A 16,314-nucleotide genomic window follows, 5' to 3' on the forward strand; every position below is an offset into this window, starting at 1 on the left:
CCATACATTGTCTCGAAATATCAATGTAATTTGTACTTGGCTCGAAGCAGGTAGAAATGCTCGGCACAGCCTCGCTTTCTACATACTTCTAAGCCTTGTACAAATAAACATTGATATTTTGAGACAATGTATGGTTACTTTATATATAATTTTGAAAATACTATGAAAGACAAAATTATTTTACTCACGTATGTGGATTCTTAAAAATTCTTAAGAACTTCTGGATAATTTTAAATCTTTGTCTTTTTCTGTAATTAGTTCTAACAAAACTTTGATTTTTTAACCCTGTATACCACTATTTCCCATGTAAAATTATATTTTTTTTAAAACACTTTGAACTACAAAATTATTTTATATTTCTTCCTGTGTGGCGAAGCAATGAAAGTGGTTGTTAAATTTGGTAGATGTTTTTGTGCTTCTTTGTTGAATATTTGTTTTGAGATTGTGACACAGTAATGACTGCTGTACCCATGTTTTGACAATTTTACCTATTGTGTCTGTTTTGTTCACGCGTTGTTGTAAATGTGATAAAACTGTCATACAAGTAAGAGTTTTAGCAATATAAAACCAGGTTTAGTCCACCATTTTCTACATTTGAAAATGCCAGTACCAAGTCAGGAATATGACAGTTGTTTTTCATTCGTTTGATCTGTTTTATCCTTTGATTTTGCCATTTGATAAGGGACTTTCCATTTTGAATATTCCTCAAGGTTCAGTATTTTTGTGAGTTTCTTTTTTCTGAATTTACAGAAAATAAATCTTACATACCATCCTACTTCTCATTCTTTTTAATTTTCTGTCATTTTTTCTATCCTGCAAATAAATCAAACGTTATAAAAAAAAGTTCATTTTGTACTAAATTCCTCACAAGGATAGTCAAAAGTAACCAGGATGTAAAGGGAGATAAGAAAAATGTCAAGGAAAATAAACCATGTTTACAAGGGAGATAATTTAGAATAAGTCAGACTATTTTTTTTTCTCTTTTGAATAATTACACATTTTGAACTAGTTTCTTGGATAGTTATGTCATTGGCAATCACAACCCCTCTTCTAATTGTCATACTGACAAGTAACAATGATTAAAAAGTAACTCTCAGTAGACAACTGGTTTTCCAAGCTTTTCATAAATTTACTTCACATGCTTAATGAACTCTTGAAAATATTGTTTCTTTTTCTATTCATATTAAGTGAACAATAAAAATGGACAGTGAAGTAAACAACTGATCTTTCAACAGAAAAACTGATTTTAATTAATTAAGAGTAGTGGTGGAAAGAATTACATTACTTACAAAACCAAGATATAACTTAAAACAAGAATGTGTCCACAGTACATGGATGCCCCACTCGCACTATCATTTTCTATGATAAGTGGACCGTGAAATTGGAATAAATTCTCTAATTTGGCATTAAAATTAGAATGATGTTATCAAAGGGAACATGTACACTAAGTTTCAAGTTGATTGGACTTCTACTTTATCAAAAACTACCTTGACCAAAAAACTTTAACCTGAAATTTGCACTATCATTTTCTATGTTCAGTGAACTGTAAAATTGGAGTCAAACTCTAATTTCACATTAAAATTAGAAAGATCATATCATAGGGCACATGCATACTAAGTTTCAAGTTGATTGGACTTCAACCTCATCAAAAACTACCTTGACCAAAAACTTTAACCTGAAGCGGGATAGACGGCGGATGCACAGACCGACAAACGAACGGAGGCACAGACCAGACAACATAATGCCCCTCTACTATCGTAGGTGGGGCATAAAAACAGAGCAAAACTTACGAAATAACTGAATGTACAACTGGCCGGAATCCATAGAACTAATGAGAATATGATGATTGTTCCTACAATGTTACTCTTCATAAACGCCACTGTAAATAGAAAATTATAAAATATTAGGGATTTAAAATGAGACTTTTCCTTTTTTCATTCATTTATCTCTAATGGTTTTTATCCTTCCTTTTCAAAAATTTGCAGAAAGTTGCGTTCTTTATATGTGACGCCTACAGACATGGTCGCATTTTTTCAGGGAGTCACAATAGGAAATTTAGAAAAATCAAGAAAATTTGATGTCATTTTTTAATATTAACTGTCAGATCATTTGCTAAGATCAGATATTTCGCTAGTGATGAAAAATATTTTTCTCACACCGCTCAAGATATGTGAAAATTGCAAAAAATTTATAGAAGGTAATTTGAAAAGTTTCATGACCATTTTTTTTATCCTTTTCATGTTATTTCAATCATTTTACACTCACCAAATTCATCAGCTGTAATATTTTCTATAATACTGAATAATCGCTGAACCATATCTGACACTTGCTTCTTACAATGACCCTGGAAAAAATGTCAAGGTTAATTTCAGGATCAATCTTTTACCACTATCAGCCCTCATGTTTACATTCCTCTGTGTAATATAATGAAAGAAAAAGAAAAATAGCACATTGTCGTTTTTTCACTACTCCTTAAATTTCATTCAAATTGTGTTTTTTTTTTCAACAACCAAATTCTTAAAAATATTAAAATCTCATCTTAAAAACCTCTTTAAAATACCTACACTTTCACAGTAACCATGGTAACAAGGTCTGCCGTCTGTTAATTCTACCATTCTCTCATCTACTTGACAAGTTGAGTTGGTAGTATTGTATTTACAACATTTAAAACATGCATAACCAGTTTCTACAAAGAAAACAATCACAATTTAGCCTCTATTTTTAAAAGAAACTTAATATACAATGTATACACAACAATTTCCAAAAACTTGTTTCTGAAGGGAAGTTATTCGCTGGTTTGAATCCATATAAAATTTTACTTTTTTTCACTGATAAAAAAAGTTCCCATTTTTCAATATGTTCTTTGAGAATCTGAGTTTGAATCCCATAATATATGTAAACTAACTTCAAGATTGAAATAATTCCAAAGCAGGCAGGCAGAATTATACAAAGCAAGGGTTAGGCTCGATGATTAGATTATGTGTGTAATACATGTGTGCAATTTATGTGCTTGATTTTCTGTTTTCATTTGAAGAATTTGGTGTCTCTTTAACAATTATTCATAATTTGCTGAACCTTTAGCAGTTTATAGCTTCAAATGTTGTAAAAATAACAGTCTATCATCAAAGACTTATGTTGACCATTCTCTATTTTTGTTTTGCTTGAACACTGGGTTGCTGATTCATTGAGGTAGTTCCCAAATTTCCTTTTATTCCCTAATACTGTGGATTCATTATTATTTGTTTATATCAGTTTTCATGGATTCTGTGGGTACAGTTGAACACAAATCCAAATGTTCTACGTGTAACCGGAGAGCATGTATATACTCTACAAATTCATATCGTCACCACCAGGATTCAGACCTAGGTCATCTGCGTGACAGTCAGTGCGTTAACCCACTGAGCCAAAGAATTTGATTCCCTAGCTCAGTTGATTAAGACTGGCTATATATGTTCTACCTGTATTAAGGGGAAGCAACCCCGCTACCTACGAATAAAAAATTTATGTAGGCTTTGCACGTAGTGATTGGCAAAACGATGTAATCAAATATACACGTAAATTGGTACCCATGAAAATAAATAAATCCACCGCAAGAAGAATAATTATTATCTATAAATCAGTATCCTCCCATTATATACTATTACCTGGATCACATATACAAGGTACTTTGCCTTTAATTTCACAGAAGTTCAGACAGACACCATCTTTGCATATACCTCTGAAAAATTCAACCATTTCTTGTATAAGCTTATCTAGAATTTATTTCTGAAGAAAACTTATTCGCTGGTTTGAATCCATATAAAATTTTTACTTTTCTTCACCAATAAAAAAAGTTCCCATTTTTCAATATGCATAAGGTCAATTTCTATAGGACGCATGTTGATAATTACAATTTTCATATTGTGAACTTTCTATTTCTATGTACATTGGAATTACATAACTTCCTTGATTCCAAAATTGCTCAGGTGAAGCTAAGTTAAATCTTAGCTAAAGCCATATGAAGAAAAATTATGACTGAGCAATGGAGATTTCAAAATTTAACATGTGAGCTGCGTCGGATTGAAATCAAATGTATGCAATTGCATGTAAATAACTACATACATATGAATTTGATTTATTTTTGTATAATAAATAACACAAAAGTAAAAATTTTGGTATGTTTTAAATGACTTTGCATAATGATTTTTTACCTTTTTTCTAGCTGAAATACATACCGGGTAATTAGATGTATTGATAAACATGTGCATTATTATAATAATCTCCTTGATAGAGGGTTGCTGCATGCAAGAAAGCTTTTGCACCAATGGTTGCTTAAGGTAAAGTTGTGGGCACCCCATGAAATACATACAGGGTAATTAGATGTATTGATAAACATGTGCATTATTATAATAATCTCCATCATGAATCCATCATGATTTGGTTGACTGTTATGGAATATCTTTGATATTTTTGGCATCTGGCAGCCGTAAAAGAGGCTTTTAAATAATGATTTTGAAAGTAACCAGTTAAAGTGTTTTTGCATTTTTGAATGTCTAATCATTCACTCTAGGAGAAAATTCAACTGAATGTAAAATCAGGAGTTACAATACAACAGGTGAACCATGTGCAACAGGATCCACTTACCCCTCCAGAGCACCTGAGAACACCAACAGGATCCACTTACCCCTCCAGAGCACCTGAGAACACCAACAGGATCCACTTACCCCTCCAGAGCACCTGAGAACACCAACAGGATCCACTTACCCCCTCCAGAGCACCTGAGAACACCAACAGGATCCACTTACCCCCTCCAGAGCACCTGAGAACACCAACAGGATCCACTTACCCCCTCCAGAGCACCTGAGAACACCAACAGGATCCACTTACCCCTCCAGAGCACCTGAGAACACCAACAGGATCCACTTACCCCTCCAGAGCACCTGAGAACACCATCAGGATCCACTTACCCCTCCAGAGCACCTGAGAACACCAACAGGATCCACTTACCCCTCCAGAGCACCTGAGAACACCAACAGGATCCACTTACCCCTCCAGAGCACCTGAGAACACCAACAGGATCCACTTACCCCTCCAGAGCACCTGAGAACACCAACAGGATCCACTTACCCCTCCAGAGCACCTGAGAACACCAACAGGATCCACTTACCCCCTCCAGAGCACCTGAGAACACCAACAGGATCCACTTACCCCTCCAGAGCACATGAGAACACCAACAGGATCCACTTACCCCTCCAGAGCACCTGAGAACACCATCAGGATCCACTTACCCCTCCAGAGCACCTGAGAACACCATCAGGATCCACTTACCCCTCCAGAGCACCTGAGAACACCAACAGGATCCACTTACCCCTCCAGAGCACCTGAGAACACCAACAGGATCCACTTACCCCTCCAGAGCACCTGAGAACACCAACAGGATCCACTTACCCCTCCAGAGCACCTGAGAACACCAACAGGATCCACTTACCCCCTCCAGAGCACCTGAGAACACCAACAGGATCCACTTACCCCTCCAGAGCACATGAGAACACCAACAGGATCCACTTACCCCTCCAGAGCACATGAGAACACCAACAGGATCCACTTACCCCTCCAGAGCACCTGAGAACACCATCAGGATCCACTTACCCCTCCAGAGCACCTGAGAACACCATCAGGATCCACTTACCCCTCCAGAGCACCTGAGAACACCAACAGGATCCACTTACCCCTCCAGAGCACCTGAGAACACCAACAGGATCCACTTACCCCTCCAGAGCACCTGAGAACACCAACAGGATCCACTTACCCCTCCAGAGCACCTGAGAACACCAACAGGATCCACTTACCCCTCCAGAGCACATGAGAACACCAACAGGATCCACTTACCCCTCCAGAGCACCTGAGAACACCAACAGGGTCCACTTACCCCTCCAGAGCACCTGAGAACACCAACAGGATCCGCTTACCCCTCCAGAGCACCTGAGAACACCAACAGGATCCGCTTACCCCTCCAGAGCACCTGAGAACACCAACAGGATCCGCTTACCCCTCCAGAGCACCTGAGAACACCAACAGGATCCGCTTACCCCTCCAGAGCACCTGAGAACACCAACAGGATCCGCTTACCCCTCCAGAGCACCTGAGAACACCAACAGGATCCGCTTACCCCTCCAGAGCACCTGAGAACACTAACAGGATCTGCTTACCCCTCCAGACCACCTGAGAACACCATCTTTCTGGGGAGATTTGACTTTAGTTTTCTATGTTATGTTTATTATACTATTGATCATTGTTCTTATCGCACCGTGGGTAAAATATCACATTGTGATTGGTTTAACGCCGTCACGTGGTGACCCCCTATGAGACTGTATGGGTTTAGTAAATTTTAATGGGGGTTCATGACGCATTAATAGTGATGTCATCTATTAATGTTGTTTATTTTTCGACAAAAAGCACCAGAAAAGGTTAAATACTATCCCCCTATGGATCCTTACGGGGTCAGTAGCGAACCATATAATTTATAATGTTTTGTCATGACATTTGTTAGTTCGTTTTCTACTTATGAGTTTGAATATCCCTTTGGTATCTAATGCCTCACTTTTACAAGGTGTAAAACAACAGCATCATTATTCAAGTGCATGATCACATCTTTATATTCTTTGAATCTCAGGTTAACACATGAAAACAAAGTATCACCCTATATAATAACCAATGTCCACCACTGTTATGGTATTATGTAGCCATCTTATTTATTAGGTTGTTATGGTAACTTACCCATCTATACATGGTCGGCCATTGTTTTTGATCCTAGGTTCAGGACAATTGAGACTAGATCCACTGAAGAAAGGTTAAGGATATTAACAGGAAAACATGGAAAAAATCAGGTTTTTAAATAATCTGCATTCTAAACTACTGTTATCTAAATTGTAAGGTACAGGAAACATGTATCTTTTTCATTGTACCTTTGTTCAAATTTTTTTTTCTAATGATTTTAATAGTGTACTGTGAATCAATGATTAAACTTTACATATACTAGAACACACCCGTGTATTAAAGTATATAACTATGCGTAAGTCTTATTGTAGTATTGGTATTGTCATCAGATAAAGTCATGCCGATTATAAGATACACAGTTTTCTCTGCTTTCAAAATCTCTCTGCTTGAAAAATCTTTCTGCTTGAACCCGTCGACCTGGAACTTATCAATTATTGGTAATATTAATTATTTGGAAATCAAAAGGTCCTTGAGTGGAGTATATTTTAATCAACAGCATTGTCCTGTATAAGTTATAAATAAAGTTGAACTCTTTGATTCGCTGTTTTATGTCATTCCCACTAACAAATTGAAAACTACCTATACGTCTTATTTTCAAGTGCAAATTTTGAGTATTCGTAAGGTCATCTTAGAAAGTCTTACTGATTTAAGTACTACAATAGGGAACAAATTGACAATGATTGAATTTAGTAGTGTCAACCCTGTGATTATGACCCGTCTAATACATTTAGCATCCTAAATACAACTTTTGGTGGTGCGCCTGTCAGATGTGGAACGTACAGATAAGGTAATAGGTAACAGGTGAATATATATTATATTGTAACATAGCAATATAATATTTCCCACAGAAAGTAACCAAAAGTTGGCGTGCAATAAATTCTAATATTGCACTGTGCAATAAATCTTCAAAGACATGATGTCATCAACGACAAAATATTAGTTTAAACCAATTTTTACTTTCAAATATTATATTGCTATACAATAAAAGGGTTATTGTATGAATATTGGTAAATATTGTCCCTCGTGGAACATATATTGCACTCGCAAGCTCGTGCAATATAAAATTCTACTCGGGACAATATTCCGCAATATTCATGCAATTACCCTGTAATATTGGTATCGGTATCTGATTCGACCCGGAACTTGTTAATCATTGGACCTCTTTATTGTAGTATTATAGATATGTAATAAATCTGATAGAAGGATTAACTGTGGCGATAAAAAATGTCATCTTGACTTGAAATCAAATCAAATAAAGATATAATTCTCTCTATAATAAGCAATTACATTTCCAATTTTCAAACTTCAAAACTAAGAAATATAATATCTGCTATACTATTGATTTTAAAGATGATACTTTTGCAATATTAAACTCTCTATTTTGGTGACTTGAAAACATTGTAAACTTTTTTCATGTATTTAATGTTAAAAAGTTGGTGTGTACTTACATGAAATCTAAAATTATCATGTAACTTACTCCATTGGACATCAGAGAAAAGTAAACCATTTTTTGTCACAAATAATGTAATAGTTTGCCATAGATTTTGATAAAAGGATACTTGCACACAGCGTCCCCTTTACAGTCTAGAGTATTTTCAACACCACAAGAAGTATTTTTATCTGCTATTTTACATGTAGAACGCACACAGCATTCATAATTCCATCCACTAAAAAATTAAAAATTCTGTTAAAACACCTTCTATATTCATTATCACAATTTGTATTATGAAAATAAAATTTTAATTAAAAATACTCTTTAAAAACATATATATGAGTGAAAGCACTTTTGTCTTTAAGTGATTTAATACGGAATAATTTAATTTTGGATGTAACACGTCTTCTGATTGGCTGACATTATTTTGTTACCAGCCCATAGACATAATTTAGCCTTGTGACCATGACGTCATCAACGCTTTTTCATGGTTTTCTACGGTTTAAAAAGGAATATAGAATTAAATTTTAAGAAACTAATATTTTTTCTGTTTATTAGTAATAACTGTTAAATAACCCGCTACGTGCGTTATTCAGTGTGAACCACATTTTTTATGTTATTTCTTCATAGATAGAAAATATATTACAGTCATTCCTTAAATATTGTTTAATACTGTTATCTTTTCAGAATAACTTTTCATTAATTTTGGACCTTATTTTCTATAAATTTTGTACATACAACAAATAGACCTGACCTACATATTGCAATAGTTTGAGTTTACAATCTATTATACTGTTACCATAGCAATGACTTTTCTACATACTCCAGCTAGTTGAGATCACAAGCAAAGTCATGGTTACCATAGCAATGACATACCTACATATTGCACCTGGTTTGATATTACATGGTTACCATAGCAACAACATACCTACATATTGCACCTGGTTTGATATTACATGGTTACCATAGCAACAACATACCTACATATTGCACCTGGTTTGATATTACATGGTTACAATAGCAACAACATACCTACATATTGCACCTGGTTTGATATTACATGGTTACCATAGCAACGACATACCTACATATTGCACCTGGTTTGATATTACATGATTACCATGACAATGACTTATCTACATATTGCACCTGGTTTGAGTTTACAATCTATCGCATGGTTACAATAGTAATGAGTTATCTTCATACTCCAGGTGGTTGAGATTACAAGCAATGTCATGGTTACCATAGCAACAACTTACCTACATATTGCACCTGGTTTGAGTTTACAATCTCTATCACAACAATTATCACCATAGTAACCAGCATCACATTCTTCATCCTCCTCCAGTTTACCATTCCCACAAAATGTCACATCAGAACTTTCTGAAAATCATTTGTTACAGAAAAAACTTATATTTAGACTATTTATATGAATTTTCTAGCCATTTAAGGAGGCTTGAGGGTAAAAAAAAAAAATTCAGCAAAAATTTAAAAAAATAATAATTTTCATTTCATATTTTATTTATTACTCTATAAGTTGTTACTTTATGATATGGTACCCCAAAAAATCAATTTGTTTTGGCCCCAAATGACTTTTGAAATGTTTATATCATTGAAAAAGCTCAAAATTATCTCCCTTCGGTGAAACAAATGCTATTTTTGCCATTAAAATTGAAATATCTTTTTTAACTCATTGGTGACCTATACTTTTTATGATTTTTTTCAAATAAGCTGTACTTGAACTAAACTATTTTAAAATTTAAGCGATTTCCGTAATTTAGTTCTTTTTTTATTTTGATATTACCTTTTTTTCTCCTATTAGGTCAACAGGAAAAAAATACCTTCACAAAGATGCATGCTTCTTTCGAAGGCAGATTTTGACCCCATATTTTTAGTTTATTTTTCTATCAAGTGTAGGATAAAGTTTATTTAAGATAGATTGATGGTATACCGCCATCTTGGATTGTACAATCACAGTAGGCCCAAGACCACAATTAATGACCCCGCTTTTCGTTGTCCACGAATATAGTTCCTTTTAATTACAGTGTATTTTGCCTTAATTTTTTTTCTTTCCCTTCCTCACTCATTTCTTAGATTTTTTTGGGTGGAAATTGAAGAAGAGAGGTGAAATAATTGTTTGCATGTTGTATTTAAACTGATTTTGATATGGAATGAGTGATTAGGCCAAGTGCAAAAAGGTAATATTTAAAGTTTTCGGAACATCTCTTGACTTGTCAATAGGGGTATGGATGTGTATTGGCTAAATTTGTAAGATGTGTGAAAGCAATCTTTCTGAATTTTGGATATATTTCTGGACTTGAACTATACATTACACACACAAAAAATTAGACAAAAAGATTCGGTGCAATTTTTTTAATGATACAAAACGTTCTAAAGAACTGATAGAGGAATTAATTGTGGTCTGTGGCCTAAGAGGTGCATTTTAGCAAATTTTGAAATTTTATTTTGACATCTTCTCTGAATGATCTATTGGTATTTATTTGTCAAACTACATGAGAAGAAATGATTTTCACTTTCATTTGATAGAAATTTTGTGAAAAAGTCACTTTTCAGGTTAAATGCCCAAAATGTAGCTTTTTCAATTTTTTCAATATTTTTGCAAAAACAGCATGCTTAATTTCTCTCTGGGAGGTTTTTTTCTGATATCTATTTGTGTTTGTGGTATTTATTTCACTTCTTTTATTCATTTGTGAACTCTGAACACAAAAACTAGAGGCTCAAAAGAGCCTGTGTCGCTCACCTTGGTCTATGTGAATATTAAACAAAGGAAGCAGATGGATTCATGACAAAATTGTGTTTTGGTGATGGTGATGTGTTTGTAAATCTTACTTTACTAAACAGTCTTGCTGCTAACATTTATTTCTATCTATAATGAACTTGGCCCAGTAGTTTCAGTGGAAAATGTTAATAAAAATTTACAAATTTTATGAAAATTGTTAAAAATTGACTATAAAGGACAATAACTCCTTAGGGGGTCAATTGACCATTTCGGTCATGTTGACTTAATTGTAAATCTTACTTTGCTGAACATAATTGCTGTTTACAGTTTATCTCTTTCTATAATAATATTCAAGATAATAACCAAAAACAGCAAAATTTCCTTAAAATTACCTTAAAAGGGGCAGCAACCCAACAATGGGTTGTCAGATTTATCTGAAAATTATAGAGCAGATAGATCTTCATCTGATAAACAATTTTACCCCATGTCGGATTTGCTCTAAATGCTTTGGTTTTTGAGTTATAAGCCAAAAACTGCATTTTACCCCTATGTTCTATTTTTAGCTGTGGCGGCCATCTTGATTTGATAGTCGGGTCACCAGACACATTTTTAAAACTAGATATCCCAAAGATGATTGTTGCCAAGTCTGGATTAATTTGGCCTAGTAGTTTCATAGGAGAAGATTTTTGTAAAAGATAACTAAGATTTACGAAAAATGGTTAAAAATTGACTATAAGGGCAATAACTCCTAAAGGGGTCAACTGACCATTTCGGTCAAGTTGACTTATTTGTAAATCCTACTTTGCTTAACATTATTGCTGTTTACAGTTTATCTCTATCTATAATAATATTCAAGATAATAACCAAAAAACAGCAAGATTTCCTTTAAATTACCAATTCAGGGGCAGCAACCCAACAAAGGGTTGTCTAATTCGTATGGAAATTTCAGGGCAGATAGATCTTGATCTGATAAACAATTGTACCCCATGTCAAATTAGCTCTAAATGCTTTGATTTTTGAGTTATAAGCCAAAAACAGTATTTTACCCCTATGTTCTATTTTTGGCCGTGGCGGCCATTTTGTTTGGTGGACCGGGTCACCGGACACATTTTTTGAACTAGATACCCCAATAACAATTGTGGCCAAGTTTGATTGAATTTGGCCCAGTAGTTTCAGAGGAGAAGATTTTTGTAAAAGATTACTTTAATTTAAGAAAATGGTTAAAAATTGACTATAAAGGACAATAACTCCTTAACGGGTCAACTGACCATTTCGGTCATGATGACTTATTTGTATATCTAACATTGCTGAACATTATTGCTGTTTACAGTTTATCTCTATCTATAATAATATTCAAGATAATAACCAAAAACAGCAAAATTTCCACAAAATTACCAATTCAGGGGCAGCAACCCAACAACAGGTTGACCGATTCATCTGAAAATTTCAGAGCAGATAGATCTTGACCTGATAAACATTTTTATCCCATGTCAGATTTCCTCTAAATCCTTTGGTTTTTGAGTTATAAGCCAAAAACTGCATTTTACCCCTATGTTCTATTTTTAGCCGTGGCGGCCATCTTGGTTGGTTGACCAGGTCACCGGACACATTTTTTGAACTAGATACCCCAATGATGATTGTGGTTAAGTTTGGTTCAATTTGGCCAAGTTGTTTCAGAGGAGAAGATTTTTGTAAAAGTTAACAACGACGCCGGACGCCGACGGACGCCGGACGCAAAGTGATGGGAAAAGCTCACTTGGCCCTTCGGGCCAGGTGAGCTAAAAAAGTAGATAAAAACATAAAAGGAGTGCAAAATGTGCTGTTTTTGTAGTCTAAGTCTAATTGTCAGTATACGCCACAGGTGAAATGTGAAGTTCTATGCACTTAAAAGTTGTATTCCTAAACAGATCGCACTGAATCTATATCAAAAACACTTATTACTGGTTGTTTAACAATTTCTGTTTCACAGACTACCTTTATTTTCTTCTGTTGGATAGCAAGTGCTTAAAATATTGGCCTTTTGAGGCTGAAATTTCATTCAGGTTTTAAACAGTAAAGTTAATAAACTTTGCATCAGACCATACTGTCTACATATATAGTTGAAAGTGATAGTCTTGTTACATCCAGGCTCCATGTTTTGTCATATCTAAGCACAGATTTAAGCAAAAAGAAGCATATATCCATCTCCCATATCATTTATATGCTTTTTAATATGCAAATGTGGGGAACGGCCTAAATTGACAACTTGTTTTTTTAAGCAAGACATTGCTAAAGACCATTTTATCCACATGTGTTATGCTATTTGAAACTTATATTTCCATTGAAAGTACATTTATAACATGTTAAAGTTTTTTTGATAACTTAACAACTTCAGAAAATTGTTGTAAGTGAAAAATATTACATTTGATATAAGGCCTCACTTTATTTGAAAACCTCTATTTTTGGGCACAGGCTGATATAAAATTAACTTCTGGTCATTTTTCATAAGTCTGAACAATGAAGTATGCTTTTTGTTGCTTTAAATAGATGTTAACTTATACATAGAGACATTAAAAAGTGTTAGTCTTGGTATCTTTTGGTTTTTAGAAGCTCAAATTTGATAGTTGAAATTGTTCTAATTCAACGCCACAATTCAGCACCTAAAGTTCAGATATAAAAAATGCCACATTTTTTTTATTTGGTATCATATGGCTTTGAAACTTTGTAAACTGTTTTATAATATAATAAGCTTATATCATGCCAAGTTTTATTAGAATTGGTCAAGTTTTAGGCCCCTAATAGGCCCAAGACCACAATTAATGACCCCGCTTTTCGTTGTCCACGAATATAGTTCCTTTTAATTACAGTGTATTTTGCCTTAATTTTTTTTCTTTCCCTTCCTCACTCATTTCTTAGATTTTTTTGGGTGGAAATTGAAGAAGAGAGGTGAAATAATTGTTTGCATGTTGTATTTAAACTGATTTTGATATGGAATGAGTGATTAGGCCAAGTGCAAAAAGGTAATATTTAAAGTTTTCGGAACATCTCTTGACTTGTCAATAGGGGTATGGATGTGTATTGGCTAAATTTGTAAGATGTGTGAAAGCAATCTTTCTGAATTTTGGATATATTTCTGGACTTGAACTATACATTACACACACAAAAAATTAGACAAAAAGATTCGGTGCAATTTTTTTAATGATACAAAACGTTCTAAAGAACTGATAGAGGAATTAATTGTGGTCTGTGGCCAGTACAAAATCGGTCTAGTTATTTGCCTAAATCTGCAAATTTGGAGAAAGATTTGCATTTCAATAGTTAGACTGTTTTTCTATATAAATAAAACTTGTTAATTAATTGTATTAAAAAAAATATTTATCAAATGAGCCATTTAAGGGGAGACAACTCTTTTAGTACAAAATTTATACTGGGCTAATAGGTTTTTTTTTTATTTTTACTTGTAGCAAGAGTACAAGTTCGGTGACATCATGTTTTCTTTTTATTTTCTTAAAACATATTATGAAACCCATCTTCTCACAATTTATTTCAAAATTCTATCTCATAGATTTTTTTTTATGTACACTAATGTGTTTTTTCATGAACAAACTAAGCAAATTTTGGCAATTTTCAACGACTCATAGCTTGAAAAATAGCACGGTGAGCCATACTTTTTATAAAAATTTTGAAAAAAGCATAGTAAAATCTTCATTTTGGCAAATTATAAGAAAAATCTGTCTCAAAAAATATATACTTATGATCTACCTTAAAGAAAAAAATATCAACGTTCTCATAGGTAAAAAAGAGATGAACAGATTTATCTTGATCATTCATTGAATACCAATTTTCTTGAATATAGGTAATCCACAATTTCAAATGTGCAAAGAAGTACAAACTTTCAATAGGGTTGTATTTAGATTTTAACAAAATCATTAAATACAGTATCCACAAAAATACATGTTTTCCTAAATCTGTGAAAATTGCTACCAACTAATATAAATGAATCCACAGTATTTATGACTATATGGTTTATATATTTCTTGACAGATAATTTATTGATCTTCCAACAGAGGGTTGTTCTTCAATGCACAGATGTCCACATATAACAAAATGTTTTGCTCAATGATACTATAAAATGTGTTGTTTCGAATTCCAGGCAGGGATGCAGTAGAATGTGTCCCCATGCCTGTAGTGTTTGCCCTTATATTTTACAGTTATGGGTTTTTGCTTGTGAGTAAACTGTCAACATATTCTATTATATTATTTTTTTATTTCTTTTACTGGTGTCATATGGTCACTTGTGGAGAGTTGTCTCATTGGCAATCATACCACATCTTCTTGTTTTTATAGATAAGTTTTTGCTTCATAATATAATTGTGTCTTTCAGAAAAAGCACAGCAATAAAAGTAATATTTTCTTCCTTTTGTTTTTTTAACTTCTGTGAAGTGATTTTGTGTCATGAATCGATACACCATATCCTTTGTTTTTCAGTGTTTCTTTCATACAAGATGTTTTGGAAGGATGTGACTCTCTGCCACATTCATTTTTATACTCTGTTCTTTTTTGTTTTTTGTACAAAAATTACGTGCCATGCCCCTTTGTCCTTAAAATAACACCCTGCCATACTATTAGTTTGAAATCAAAATTTTAAAGATCGACATTTTATTATATTTATATTTGAACATTTTTGAAGCATATATTCACTCACCTGTAAAACATCTAGGTCCTTTTGATTCTAAAACTTTAAATATATACTGCTTACTACATTGACTGAAAAACTGTAAATAAAAGTTCTTAAATATTTATAATCAAACGAAAGAGTTTTAAACTCAATGGTTACAGTTGTTCAATTTATCAGTTGATGGGGAAAAGGAGGCACTCAAATTATCTACTGTAAATTAAGAAATTATTGTGTGCATTTATTATTGCTCACTTGATTCAATTTTAGAAAGAAATAAATTTTCCCTATTTTATTTTTCAGCAAGAAAATAAGTCCCGAAATCATGTTTTTTTCTGTTCTGAAGCACGTTATAAAAGATATCTTAAATTCTATTGTTTAGTTTTCTGTCTAATGGCTTAAAAGTGTGTTCCTATGTATCATATACTGTAAATTCAGAAATTATTGCGTGCATTTAATATTGCAATTTTGTCATTTTAGACCTAAATGCTATTTTAGTTTTTACGATTTTGAGAATAATCGTGTTTAATTTATATAAAATATTTCAAAATGCAAGTTAAATTATTGCGTTTACAAACTTTTTCTTCCTAAAATAAAAACCTTGCAATAATATCTGAACATACAGTATTCTTAAAACTCTGGAATGTTACTGCTCAACCTTTTTAAAATAGCATGTGAGCTGCGTTGGATAGAAGTACATCTTATGAAAAAGATACTTCTGATTATTGTAAA

The 16,314-nt window shown here is 33.5% G+C and overlaps 1 protein-coding gene across 1 annotated transcript in view; it reads right to left on the bottom strand.

Annotated features, from left to right (window-relative positions):
- The window catches only part of LOC134695358 (ADAM 17-like protease), a 33,933-nt gene that overhangs the window by 2,893 nt on the left and 14,726 nt on the right, over positions 1-16,314 (bottom strand). The window contains exons 13-21 of the mRNA XM_063556586.1: positions 15,613-15,682; positions 9,448-9,571; positions 8,316-8,423; positions 6,757-6,819; positions 3,645-3,718; positions 2,565-2,686; positions 2,266-2,344; positions 1,791-1,879; positions 769-813 (exon numbers count right to left, since the gene is read on the bottom strand). Coding sequence (XP_063412656.1) covers positions 769-813; positions 1,791-1,879; positions 2,266-2,344; positions 2,565-2,686; positions 3,645-3,718; positions 6,757-6,819; positions 8,316-8,423; positions 9,448-9,571; positions 15,613-15,682 — 774 coding nt within the window. The remainder of the gene's footprint in view (positions 1-768; positions 814-1,790; positions 1,880-2,265; positions 2,345-2,564; positions 2,687-3,644; positions 3,719-6,756; positions 6,820-8,315; positions 8,424-9,447; positions 9,572-15,612; positions 15,683-16,314) is intronic.

This window comes from Mytilus trossulus, chromosome 13 (assembly GCF_036588685.1).
Source record: "Mytilus trossulus isolate FHL-02 chromosome 13, PNRI_Mtr1.1.1.hap1, whole genome shotgun sequence".
Lineage (NCBI taxonomy): Eukaryota > Metazoa > Mollusca > Bivalvia > Mytilida > Mytilidae > Mytilus > Mytilus trossulus.